The 13,823-nt window shown below is 45.9% G+C and overlaps 1 protein-coding gene across 11 annotated transcripts in view; it reads right to left on the bottom strand.

Moving 5' to 3' along the window:
• The window catches only part of LOC101006303 (protocadherin gamma-C4), a 166,744-nt gene that overhangs the window by 99,349 nt on the left and 53,572 nt on the right, over window positions 1-13,823 (bottom strand). Inside the window, exon 2 of one of the 11 annotated variants that reach the window (XM_021939773.2) lies at window positions 9,607-10,965. The exons of 8 other annotated variants lie outside the window; for them this stretch is intronic. In XM_021939773.2, the coding sequence (XP_021795465.2) occupies window positions 9,607-10,965 (1,359 nt within the window). Of the gene's footprint in view, window positions 4,565-4,635; window positions 8,425-9,606; window positions 10,966-13,823 lie in introns of those variants that run through there. 2 more of the 11 variants (XM_021939778.2, XM_021939788.2) reach the window with 2 other exon arrangements.

Here is a 13,823-nt window from a genome sequence, read left to right as displayed (position 1 = left end):
CTGTTTAAGAATCTTATTTGCTTCCAAGCTAGGAGTTAAAATGCTAGCCAGTAGCATGGAAGAGCTATCTTTGTTGAAGTTATCTTGTGTGGCTGGACAATGATCAACAGATGTGACGAAATTAAATTCAGGATTCATTTGATCCCCAGGCACACAAAAATTATAGGCATAGGGCAACGTTCCCTCACTGTAGCTGGGGGAACCCACAGGTCCGGACTTGGAGCAGAGAACTGACTCAAAGCAGCCCCCTGCAGTAGGGCTGAAAGACTGTCTTAGGCGTAGAGCGATAGCTAGAATCACCGCGAGTAGAAAGAGCACAGAAATCAAGGCCAAGGCCACCACCAGGTAAAACTGCATCTCAGCCTGGGAGTCAGAGGGTGTGGGACGGTCGCTGAAATCCGGCAGTACCTCTTGCAAGCTATCTGCGAACACCAGGTGCAGCATGGCAGTGGCTGAAAGAGGTGGCTGTCCTCCATCTCTTACAGCGACTAGCAGGCGCTGGCGGACCGAGTCCTTGTCACCCAAAGCACGCGCCATGCGCACCTCGCCAGTTCGCAGCCCCAGGCTGAAGAGCCCGGGCTCACTGGCATGCACCACGTGGTAGGACAGCCAGGCATTGTGCCCCGAGTCGGCGTCCACGGCCACCACCTTGGTCACCAGGTAGCCTGGCTGTGCGGCCCGCGGCACTGTGTCGAAGACCGCGGAGCCGTCGGGACCCAGCGCAGGGTACAGCACCCGCGGTGCGTTGTCGTTACGGTCGCCCACCAACACGCGCAGGCTCACATTGGCGCTGAGCGCGGGCGAGCCCTGGTCGCAGGCCTGCAGCGTGAGCTCGAAGGCGCGCAGCTGCTCGTGGTCAAAGGCGCGCTGCGCGAACACCACCCCGTTCTGCGCGCTCACGGACACGTAGGACGACAGCGTTCGTGACTCCAGGTCGCTGGCAACGAGAGAGTAGGAGACACGGCCATTGGGCCCGAAGTCTGGGTCAGAGGCACTGACTTGCGCTATGGAGGCACCTGGCTGGTTGTTTTCTGGCACATGGACCAGGTAGGCGGACTGTCCGAAAACGGGCGCGTTGTCGTTGACGTCAGTGATGTGCAGGGTTATGGTTTTGCTGGAGGAGAGCGGAGGCTTGCCCCTGTCGGTGGCTGCGATGGTGACGTTGTACTCTGGGGTCTGCTCCCGATCCAGGGCCCCATCTGTTACTAGCTTGTAGTAATTATTAGAAGAAGAATGAATCTTAAATGGAACACCTCTACTTAAACTACACCTGACTTCCCCATTTTCCCCTGAGTCTCGGTCCCGTGTTTTGAAGAGGGCAACAACCACTCCTGGAGGGGAATCCTCCATAATCTGATCAGGGAGTGACGTGATGATTATTTCTGGGCTGTTGTCATTTTCGTCTAGAACTTCTATAATTACTTTACAACGTGTTGAGAGAGATCCTCGGTCTTTTGCCTCTATGTTCATCGTATATCTTTCCACTTCTTCAAAATCCAAAGGCTGCTGAGTTAGAATGTTTCCTGTAGCGTAATCCAGAGAGAACACGTGCTGAGCTTTGTCAGCCACACCAAGGAAGGAGTAAGTGATCTCCGAGTTGATGCCCTCGTCCTGGTCAGTGGCCTTCACTCTCAGGATGGAGGTCCCTGGAGGCACGTCTTCCCGTAGGCTGACCCTGTACACGTCCTGGCTGAACACTGGGGGGTTGTCATTGGCATCTATTACCAGGATTCTTATCTGAGCAGTACCGCTTCGGGGAGGGTCCCCACCATCTAAGGCAGTCAGTACCAAGTGGTGAGCGCTCTGCGTTTCTCGGTCCAGAGTCTTCTGCAATACTAATTCTGGATATTTGCCACCATCAGGATTGTCTTTCTCCACCAATGAGAAATACTCGTTAGGACTTAGTTGGTATTTGCTCAGCGAATTCATACTAATATCAGGATCTTCTGCAGACTCAAGAATTGTTCCCATCCCCGGGCTGACAGATTCACTGATTTCTAAGTTTATTTCATCTTTCTGGAATTGAGGGGCGTGGTCATTAACATCCTCAATCACCACAATGATATGAAAAATATTTAAAGGATTTTCCACCACAGCTTCCAATTGCAACTCACATCTTCTTCTCTCTTTGCATATTTGCTCACGGTCTATTCGGTCCTTCACAAGTAAGTCCCCGCTCTCCGCGTCTACGCTGAAGTGCAGCTTCTCCGCGCTAACTCGCAGCTTGCGAGCCGACACATCCAGGACACTGAGCCCTAGATCCTTAGCGAGGTTCCCCACCACCGAGCCCTTGGCCAGCTCCTCCGGAATCGAGTAGCGGATCGGCTCACACAGCGCGGGGTAGAACAAAGGCAGCAGCAAGGGAAATAGTACCTGCCGCGGGCCGGCCCGGCGCCTCTGCGCGCAGCTCCCTCCCATCGTTTGCTTGGGTTCTCGCTGGGTCCCCGCTTTTCCAGCTGGAGAAAGTGCACTCTACCGCGCCAAAAGAGCATTCGGCCCAGGACAGGAGGAGTCCCGGGTCTCGGAGCTGGGAATCTGGTGTGCTGGGCAAAGTCTGCCCAGCCGGGAGCCTCTGCGTGTGTGCTGGTTTTCTTCTTTCTGTTGTTGGCTGCGCAGGGAATCCTAGGCTAGAGGCTGAGGGATCCCCGGCGTCAGCGCTTGCTCTGCACTGGCCGACAGCGGCGCCCAGAGGCTCCGTGTGGGACTGCAGCTTGACTTTAATCTCTTTCAAGGAATTTTTTGAGTTGACAACCAAAATATTTGAATCTTATTCCTCAGTGATTCCTTTACATCAGGAAATATATTTCCACGTGGTCATAACTAGTTTATCTTTTTATGTACTAAAATTTACATATATCTTGAAAAAATGAATATTTTTTCTTCAAAATTTAAAGAGGCACAAAAGAATATAGCATGAAGGTTTATAGGTCTCCTATCCTATGGCCCATTGCTCTCCACTTCCTCCATCCAGAGGCAGTCATTCTTGTTCCTTTTACGAATAATTATCTATGAAGCTGGAAGTACTGAAGATAAGCAACATTTTTTTTTGTCTTCAATTCTAACCTATATTCACCTAGAAAGTAATAATTCCTAATTTCATATTTAAGTACTGGAATGTAACCATTGCTCTAGTCATTACCATCATCCAGGGTGTCCTGTATTGCTTTTAAATAACCATATTTAAAAATATTTTCTTACAACAGCTACAATGTCAAAAGAGTAGTTTTTTAAAAAAAATCTGTATTTTTCATTTGAGATGAATGCACAATAATTTTGACTCTTATGAACACAAATATGAAATAATAGTTTCAAAGGTTTAATAGTTAATAACTATGATCCTAAAGAGTGTGCTTTCCTTCCACAGACCTATCATTGAACAAATGTTGACTGGCCTGAAAAAAGTCATGGTCTTCAAAGGGTCTTGAGAAACTTTGGAATGCTTTTTGACCTTATGCTACCACATTTAGTAGAATATTAGTAATGAAATTAAGAGATCAATACAACACATGTATTAAGAGATTAATACATCACTATTTTCATTGAACTAAATGAACTCATCAGTACCTCCACTGATCCTTTGTTTAGGTAATTTCCCTTACTTATTTGCATATATTATTTTCTTTTTTATTTTTGGTGCTTATATTCTGATCTGCAGAAATGGCATTTCTTTCTTGACTCTAAGTTTATTTTGCCTCTCAATTTCAGAATTTTCAGAGTTTCAGGTGTTTGCCTCCCTATACATTAAACAGCCACTGAAATAGCTTTGTCATATATCTGTTGCTCCTGTTCTTGGGAACATGTACAAATTTGTCTGTCTTCCCAATCCATATTTACTTTCAGCCTTAGTGATTAGAACATTTAACAAAAAAGACAAAAGCAGAACCCCAAATGTTCTAATTTCACCCTCTATAGCCTCTTCAGGATCCCTATTGAGCAACACAAGTTACATTAAAATGCTGTATCTTCCACATAGTAGTGGGAAATTAGAGAATTGTATGCAAAAAGGATGCTTCAGTGTTATCAGGTATAAATAGGGCAGGAAAAATCTAAGTATACATAGATTATAAATAAGTTAATTCAATATTAATGAAAAACAGTATATTCAACTGCAGCTATCGCCACAAAGTATAAATTTAAAAACATATAAAAGGTAGTTTGGAAAAGGCCTATTGCTCTTCTCCTTGGGAAGAACTGCGTTGAGTAATCTTGGATTTGGGTTGTGTTTCCAGAGACCATTTCTTTCTGATACTTACCTATTCTTACCAGACTGCCTTCAGAACAAGAGGGATGCTTAAGGGGCTGGAGTTTCAATGTGTGACCACCCAGGAGGAAATATAAATCGACAGACACTTCTGTATGGAAGTCTGTCTTAAGAATTGTCAATATTGTACTCAACAACACTATAAACTACAAGGTTCTGCAAAGCTAATCATAACAAAGCCTGATGACATACAGGCCTTGATTGAGACTAGGTGAATTTTACCAGAAAGTTAAAAAAAAAAACCCTTAATAAACAACAAATTCTACTCATCAGTGTTTTAGCATTTGCATGTTCCACTATCATGCTGCAAACTTAAAAGTAAAACCAATCTTTTTTAACAACAGAAAAAGAGTAAAAATAAAAGTAAAACTCACTGGAACCAATGGGGTATCCTCTAAAGGAAACTTCGAATCATTTAACAAAGACAAAGGATCCTTTTTCTCACAGCTCTCCCGGCTGATGAGCGTGTCAGCGTAGTTGGGCTGGGGGAAGATCAGGTGACTCTTCCGCGAGTCCGCGGTGAGGGAGACCTCGTGGGAATAGGTCTGCAGGAAAGCCCGCACCCCGTCCACGCCCACAAAGTGCGAGCCGGGTACGCCTGTCAAGCCGCCTCCTGAAGCCTGCAGCAGGCGTGACTTGTGCCAGCGCCGCAGCCTGAGCGCCAGCAGCACGATGACGAAGGCCAGGAAGACGCAGGAGACCGCAGCCACCGCTACCACCAGGTACAGAGTGAGGTCTGAGGTTCCAGAGTTAGCCAGAGACTCGAGGCTGCTGAGGTCCGCCAGGACTTCGGGGATGCTGTCGGCCACGGCCACGGTGAGCGTGACGGTGGCCGAGAGAGGGGGCTGGCCGTGGTCCTGGACGGCCACCACGAGGCTTTGCTTGAGCGCGTCTCTGTCCAGCAGGGCCCGCGCCGTGCGCACCTCGCCGGTGTGCAGCCCCACCGCGAAGAGTCCTGGCTCGCTGGCCTTGAGCAGGCGGTAGGACAGCCAGGCGTTCTGGCCCGAGTCTCTGTCCACCGCCACCACCTTGGTCACCAGGTAGCCGGGCTCTGCGGAGCGGGGCGCCAGCTCCACGCCAGTGGAACCGTCTGTGGGGAGGGCGGGGTACAGGATCTCGGGCGCATTGTCGTTCTGGTCCAGCACAAACAGGCTCAACGACACATTGCTGCTGAGTGGAGGATCCCCGCTGTCGCTGGCTGTCACCTGCATCTGTAGCTCATGGAATTGCTCATAGTCAAAGGATCTGAGTGCATACAGGACGCCAGTGTCTGAGTTGATGGATATGTATGAGGACAGAGGTGCCCCCTGGATGGTGTCTTCAGCCAGGGAGTAAATAATCCGGGCATTCTCTTTGCTGTCCGGGTCCAGCGCTGTCACTGAGAAGATGGAGGCACCCCTGGCGTTGTTCTCTGGGATATAGGTAAAGTAGGATACATGAGAGAAGGTAGGTGGGTTGTCATTGATATCTGCCACTTGTAGCATAAAGTGAATTTCCGTTGATAGAGGTGGACTTCCCCCATCTGTGGCTGTTACTGTGATATTGTAAGAGGATACCTGTTCCCTGTCAAGGGCTCTGTGTATCACCAATCTGTAATAACTATCAATGGACTTTTCTAATTTAAATGGTAGATACGCCAAAATGGAACAGGTTACCCGTCCATTCTGCTCAGAGTCTAAATCATGCACGTTTAAAAAGGCTACGACTGTTCCCAGAGGTGAATCTTCAGTCACTGGACTAAATAGAGACGTGATGGCTACCTCTGGACTGTTGTCATTTACATCTTCTACTGTAATCAACACTTTTGCAGTTGCAAGATACGCTCCTCCATCTTCTGCTTGTATTTCTATTTCATAGAAACCAGTTTCTTCATAATCTAGATTTTCTGATATTTTTATTTCTCCAGTATATTTGTTTAGTTGGAACTTCAACAATTGCATATCAGGTAATTTTCGGAATGAATATGTCACTTCTCCATTGGCACCTTCGTCCCTGTCGGTGGCTGTGACTGTCAGCAGCTGAGTGCCCACAGGCAAATTCTCAGGAACACTCACTCGGTATTCTGGTAAGGTGAAGACCGGCGCGTTGTCATTTGTATCGAAGACAGTCACGCTGACGAGGACAGTGCCAGATCGGAGAGGGTCACCCCCGTCGGAGGCGGTGAGGACCAGGTGGTGAATGGCCTCTTCCTCGCGATCTAGGGCATGCTCCAGTACCAGCTCCGGGTACTTGACGCCATTGGCACGGCTCTGAACTCTTAGGGAGAAGTGCCTATTGGGGCTGAGCTGATAGCTCTGCAGGGAGTTCACGCCCACATCCGGATCAATAGCTTCCGGGAGAGGAAAACGCATTCCCGTGGCGACATTTTCATTAATTTTTACGTCTAGATTTTCTGCTTGGAATTTTGGAGCATTGTCATTTATATCAGTTACTTCTATTTCTATCCCAAAAAGTTTCACCCTTTCTTCCACAAGGATATTAAAACTCACCAGGCACCGCGCGCTCTGAGCGCAGAGCTCCTCCCGGTCTATCCTGCCCGCGGTGACCAAGCTGCCGCTGCGTGGGTCCAGAGAGAAAAGCTGCGTCCTACCTCTGGAGACTATGCGGACTCCGCGCTCCGCCAGCTCTCGGGGCGCCAGCCCCAAGTCTTTGGAGATGTTGCCCACGAAAGAGCCTTTCTCTAATTCCTCAGGAATTGAGTAGGAGATCTGCCGGGCTCCAGCCTCCCATGGAATCCCGAGGAAGAGGCAGAGCAAGACCAGCTCACTGCAATCCTTTGATTCCTTTGAGCGATTCCTTTGAGCAGCCATTGTAGTCTGGTTACAGAATTCTGCAAAGTCCTCACTGGACACGTTGTGTGTTTAAACCGGTTCCTTTGTCTTTCTATGGCTTCAGGGTGTCTCTGTAGCCTGAGCACTTTAAATTCTGGAGTGAGCTTCCCTGCAGCCCAGCAGCCGGTTTGTGGGGCTTTGTGTAGTTGGAGCCCTGAGAATCCGGATTGAGCTCTGGCTGCGTTTTCTCTCCTAGTAGGTGAACAGCGGCGCTCAGAGCCCTAAGAAGTTACTGCACCCAAGTTATACATGGACTGGAAAGTAAACTCCATTCTGTCGGATTATTATATTTTACATAGATTCTTTGGTTTCCCCACTCCTATCTTTAAATAATTTACTATATGTAGGTTTCTTACTGGAGGTGTGACAAAGTGGAGTGAAAATATTGTAAATATTTCACAATAATGTTTGGTTAAATATATATTTGCAACACGTTTTCCCAACAGAAATGTACATACTGTAATAAAAGGTAAATAATACTTATTTTAGGTCATATGAGTGTCTAGGTATATTCAGAAAAGTGTTATAATTTAAAATTGTGATTTAAATAGTCCAATTTTATTTAGCATACATTCATACAAGACTATATTAAATAAACTCTTCATGACATAGTTCACTCTGAAGCTTTATAATTTTAACTACTTAATTCATTAAATTTATTTAGCTTAGGATTATGTAAGAGGTTTTTAAAGTACTCTTCTAGAATAGTTTTACTGAGCCTTAATGAACCTTTTTGTGTAAAATGTACTTTATCTTATAGGGATACAAGTTAAGTGGACCTATTTAAATGATTAAGCAGGCAATCACAAACTAAAATGAACATATATTACAGTTGCAAATTAAAATGTTTGCATTGTAATGAGAAAAGAAATATGTAGAATTTGAAGTACTGAAAGTTTTAGAAAACAAAGTTAGATGTAGTGATATAGGTTTTCAACAAGTAAGTGTTTATGTCAAATGACCTGTTTTCATCAGAGCATTAATACCAGTATAAATAATGTCTTCTCTTAGGCAGTTTGTATGAGAGGCCAAAGTCCAGTGGTTCACATATCTTCAACTGTGTGTGCCCATCAACCCAGTAGCAATTATTCCCTCAAACGCAAAGGGTATAGAAGTTTACTTCTTTCACACAGAGAACAGGATGTTCAGAAGTGTTTATGTCACTATGCCTTCCAAGTATAGAACTCTTCAAAGATTTTATCTTTTTTCTTCAAAAATCTTCTATCAGCGAATCAGAGACAGAGACTGAGTGCAACAGTAATAGTATTTCATTTCATTTCTTAGAAATGTCTTTTTTTTTTTTTTTTTTTGAGACAGGGTCCCGCTCTGTCACCCAGGCTGGAGTGCAGTGGCACAATCATAGCTCACTGCAGCCTAGACTTCCTGGGCTCAAGCGATTCTCCCACTGCAGCCTCCAGAGTAGCTGAGACCACAGAAATGTGCCACCACACCCTGCTAATTTTTAAATTTTCGGAAGCAATGGGGTCTCCCTATGTTGCCCAGGCTGGTCTCAAATTCCTGGGCTCAAGAGATTCTCCACCTCCACCTCCCAAAGTGCTGGGATTACAGCACACTTGGCCCTGCCTGCATATTTATTTATTTACTTTAGAGACAGGGTCACACTCTGTCACCCAGGCTGGAGTGCAGTGGCAAGATCAGGGCTCACTGCAACCTTGACCTCCTAGGACCAAGCAATCCACCCAGCTCAGCCTCCCAAGTAGCTTGGACCACAGGGGAATGCTACCACACTCTGCTAATGGTTTTGTTTTATTTTTGTTTTAGTAGAGATGGGGGGGTCTCCCTATATTGCCCAGGCTGGTCTCAATTCTTGGGTTCAAGTGATACTTTCTGCTTCAGCCTCCAAAAGTGCTGTGATTATAGGTGTGAGCCACTGGGCCTGCCTTCTGAATATTTTTAAGCTTTAAAAATATATAAATAAGATATGGTAAATTCACTAAGTCTTGGCAAATTTGAATAGATAGGTTACTTGTTTGTTTTCTTAGTTGCCAAGACCACTGCTTCTGTTCGATAGTCAGAACTTGACAAAATATGGTGGCTCACACCTGTAATCCCAGCACTTTGAGAGGCCAAGTTGGGAGGATCATGAGGTCAGGGGTTTGAGACCAGCCTGGTCGACATAGTCAAACCCCATCTCTACTAAAAATACAAAAAATTTAGCCATGGTGAGGGGCGCCAGTAATCCCAGCTACTTGGGAGGCTGAGGCAGGAGAATCGCTTGAACCCAGAAGGCGGAGGTTGCAGTGAGCTGAGATCGCACCACTGCACTCCAGCCTGGGCAACAGTGAGAGACTCCATCTCAAAAAAAAAAAAAAGACAAAGACTAAATATCTTCAATCGGGTGACATTCTACAATTGACAAAACATTGAGAAAAGATGATAAAAAGCTATGAGTTTTAAACATATAATTCTAGGTATGAAAATAAAGTAGTATGCCTAAAATATGAGAAACTAGTAGACTATTAGATAAATCACACACAAAAAAGAGAAACTCACCGAAGTTAGAGTCTCAGAATGTGAAGTCAAATCCTCCCCACCATGAGGTGGAATTAAGGCTCCAGGAGAAACACTGCAAACCATGTCTTCATTGGAATGTATGGGTGCACTACATTTTAGGAAATTAAACTCTTTTGTATCCGTATGTGCAATGCACAGATTATAAGAATAAGGCAAAGTCCCCTCACTGTAGTTGGGGGGAACTACAGGTCCAGACTTGACACAGATACCAGGATGGAAGCAGTCCCAAGTAGTAGGGCTGAGAGAGCGTCGCAGGCGCAAGGCAATGGCCAGAATCACCGCAAGGAGGAAGAGCACTGAGATTAAGGCCAAGGCCACCACGAGGTAAAACTGTAGCTCAGCCTGGGGGTCAGAGAGTACAGGGCGATCGTACTCTCTGAGGTCTGGCAGTATCTCTTGCAAGTTGTCTGCGAAGACCAGATGCAGGGTGGCGGTGGCAGAGAGTGGCGGCTGTCCACCATCACGCACAGTGACCAGCAGGCGCTGGCGGGCTGCGTCCCTGTCGCCTAAGGCTCGAGCCATGCGCACCTCACCAGTGCGCAGCCCCAGGCTGAAGAGCCCGGGCTCGCTGGCCTGCAGCACGTGGTAGGATAGCCAGGCGTTGTGTCCTGAGTCGGCGTCCACCGCTACCACCTTAGTCACTAGGTAGCCGGGCTCTGCAGAGCGAGGCACCATGTCGAAGAGCGCGGAGCCGTCGGGACCCAGAGCTGGGTACAGCACGCGCGGTGCGTTGTCATTGCGGTCTCCCACCAACACGCGCAGGCTCACGTTGGCGCTGAGCGCGGGCGAGCCATGGTCGCGGGCCTGCAGCGTGAGCTCGAAGGCGCGCAGTTGCTCGTGATCAAAGGCGCGCTGCGCGAAGACCATCCCGCTCTGCGCGCTCACGGACACATATGACGACAGCGCCAGGGGTTCTAGGTCACTTGCCACGATAGAGTAGGAGATGTGGCCGTTGAGCCCCAAATCCGGGTCAGAGGCGCTCACTTGCGCAATGGAGGCTCCTGGCGGGTTGTTCTCGGCCACATGAACCACGTAGGACGTCTGGTCGAAAACTGGGGCGTTGTCGTTGATGTCAGTGACATACAAGGTGATGCTTCTACTGGAAGAAAGGGGCGGCTTGCCCCTGTCAGTGGCTAAGATGGTTACATTGTATTCTGGTGTCTGCTCTCGGTCCAGGGCTCCATCTGTCACCAGCTTGTAGTAGTTATTGGAAGAAGAATAAATCTTGAATGGAATGTCTGTTTCTATATTACACCTGACTTCTCCATTTCCTCCGAAATCCAGGTCCCGTGTTTTGAAGAGGGCAACAACCATTCCTGGAGGAGAATTCTCCAAAATCTGATCAGAGAGAGAAGTTATGATTATTTCTGGGTTGTTGTCGTTTTCATCCAGGATTTCTATGATTACTTTACACTGGGCAGAGAGACCACCTCCGTCCTTCGCTTCCACTTCCATGGTGTACCTTTCTACATCTTCAAAATCAAATGACTGGTTATTCTTAATCATACCTGTTTTCTCATCTAATAAGAACATATGTTTTGTGCTCTGGGCAGTGCTTCGGAAGTAGTAGTTTATCTCGGCATTGACCCCCTCATCCTGGTCAGTGGCTGTCACTTGCAACACAGGGGACCCAGGGGGCAGATTTTCACTAACACTAATTCTATATTCGTCTCTACTGAAAACCGGGGGGTTATCATTGGTGTCCTTGACAGAAATTTGTATGTGAGCGGTGGCACTTCTTGGTGGGTCACCTCCGTCCAAGGCAGTCAATATCAAGCTATGAGATCTCTGTTCTTCCCGGTCTAGGAGTTTCTCCAGAGATAACTCTGGGTATTTGCCACCGTCGGAATTAACTCTAACCATTAATGAAAAATAAGGATTAGAGTTTATCTTATAATCTTTAATTGAGTTTATGTTTATATCGGGATCCGTGGCAGGGTCAAGCGATATTCGTGCACCAGCGGATGCAGATTCGAAAATTTCTAAATGTATTTCCTTTTTATCAAATTGAGGGGCGTGGTCATTAACATCCTCAATCACCACAATGATATGAAAAATATTTAAAGGATTTTCCACCACAGCTTCCAATTGCAACTCACATTTTCTTCTCTCTTTGCATATTTGCTCACGGTCTATTCGGTCCTTCACAAGTAAGTCCCCGCTCTCCGCGTCTACGCTGAAGTGCAGCTTCTCCGCGCTAACTCGCAGCTTGCGAGCCGACACATCCAGGACACTGAGCCCTAGATCCTTAGCGAGGTTCCCCACCACCGAGCCCTTGGCCAGCTCCTCCGGAATCGAGTAGCGGATCGGCTCACACAGCGCGGGGTAGAACAAAGGCAGCAGCAAGGGAAACAGTACCTGCCGCGGGCCGGCCCGGCGCCTCTGCGCGCAGCTCCCTCCCATCGTTTGCTTGGGTTCTCGCTGGGTCCCCGCTTTTCCAGCTGGAGAAAGTGCACTCTACCGCGCTAAAAGAGCATTCGGCCCAGGACAGGAGGAGTCCCGGGTCTCGGACCTGGGTATTCGGTGTGCTGGGCGAGGTCTGCCCAGCTGGAAGCTTCTGGGTGTGTGCTGGTTTTCTTCTTTCTGTTGTTGGCTGCGCAGGGAATCCTAGGCTGGAGGCTGAGGGATCCCCGGCGTCAGCGCTTGCTCTGCACTGGCCGACAGCGGCGCCCAGAGGCTCCGTGCGGGACAGCAGCCCGGTTTTTCATTTTGAATTCGGTCTCCAAAATGTATATATTCTTCGAAAGTGCAGGTGTACGTTCCCCCCAAATTTTGCTCTCACCATAGTATTATAGTAGATATTTCTATGCTTTGTGTTGCAAATAAATGTATTATGCACAATTTCAAACTTATACAACAGTAGGGAGTATATGTAGTGAACCTTCACATAGCCACCCCACCTTCAACAATGATCACCACAAAGCCAATCTTTGTCAGTATATACTGCGCTCCCCCATTATTTTTAAGTAATGCAAGATATAGAATGTCAATCAATGCTTCTTTTTAAGACGAGACATTAAGGTCAAGAATTTTATCTTTCAGCTTATGTTCTACAATCTGTTACCAATGCACAATAAGTTAAGTCCTACATAGTTCAAGAAAAAAAGAAGTAAACATTTTCCATACTCCGCTCAGTTATCTGTCTGGTGAGCCTTGTGTTCTGGTTTTAAGGGCAAGAGACATTTTTGTACTATTGAATAGTAACTACCTACCATGACATATAAGCCTTCATTGTATGTTATGTTTTCCTCAAATTAACACACATTTCAATATTTATAAATATTAAGTATGAAGGTTACTCCTCAGAACAGAAATTGTAATAATTTTCTTGTTATATGGTTAAAAATATGAGCCTGAAGGATGCTTTATTTTTTGCTACCCGCTTCAGGGGGAAGACGTGTTTGAAATAATTAAAATGTCTGTATGTCATAAAGGATTTCCAGACAGTTTAGCTTTTTTTTTCTTAAAAATAAAGCAACAGAAACCCAAGTAATTGCAAACAAATAAAATAATTCTTCATTTCCACAGAAATGCCAGCAGTCGTCAATGTATCTATGGATCACATGTTTAGCATAGAATTTTGACTCAACTTCAAAGCTTATTTTCAAACGTCTTGTGAAATGTTATTTACTACTTGAAATGACACTATGTTTAAAATAACACTAAATCATACATTATTCTCTTCCTTATAGCTAAAAACAGTAAAAGAGTTTTAGAATCTTCCCAGCAGTTCCTGAGACTATTTTCTTAAATTATATCTGATATGCAAGTTCATTTCTAGCCTCAAAAGTTGGAGAATTGAGCCAGAAATAACATATAAGTGAAAGAAATATTTTTATTTCCTTGTTTTGTCATTTCACAGTGTCCAGTCTCAGAAATTTCTCTTGAGCAAGCATATACTATAGAAAAGAAGAATGTCCTACTATTCTTCATAATTTAACATTAAAGTGTTAGGAAATTAAGACCTTTGAAGATATGAGAATAAAAAGTGTTACAACTTTCACCATTAAAGGGAAAAAAATTGGTTTACTAGGATTTGGAAGTGGATAACTGAAGTTTGAATCTTCATCAGAAAATATCTATAAATACAAACAGACTTTACACACTTGTGATCTGAAAAATATAACCTCAAAGGGGTGTTTTCTTATCATAGAAATGGAAGAATAGAAGCAATAAATCTGGGCTTTCAGCTTTTT

Source organism: Papio anubis, chromosome 5 (assembly GCF_008728515.1).
Source record: "Papio anubis isolate 15944 chromosome 5, Panubis1.0, whole genome shotgun sequence".
Classification (NCBI taxonomy): domain Eukaryota; kingdom Metazoa; phylum Chordata; class Mammalia; order Primates; family Cercopithecidae; genus Papio; species Papio anubis.
Note: the sequence above shows the minus strand (reverse complement) of the source record. Positions and strands in the feature narration are given on the sequence as shown.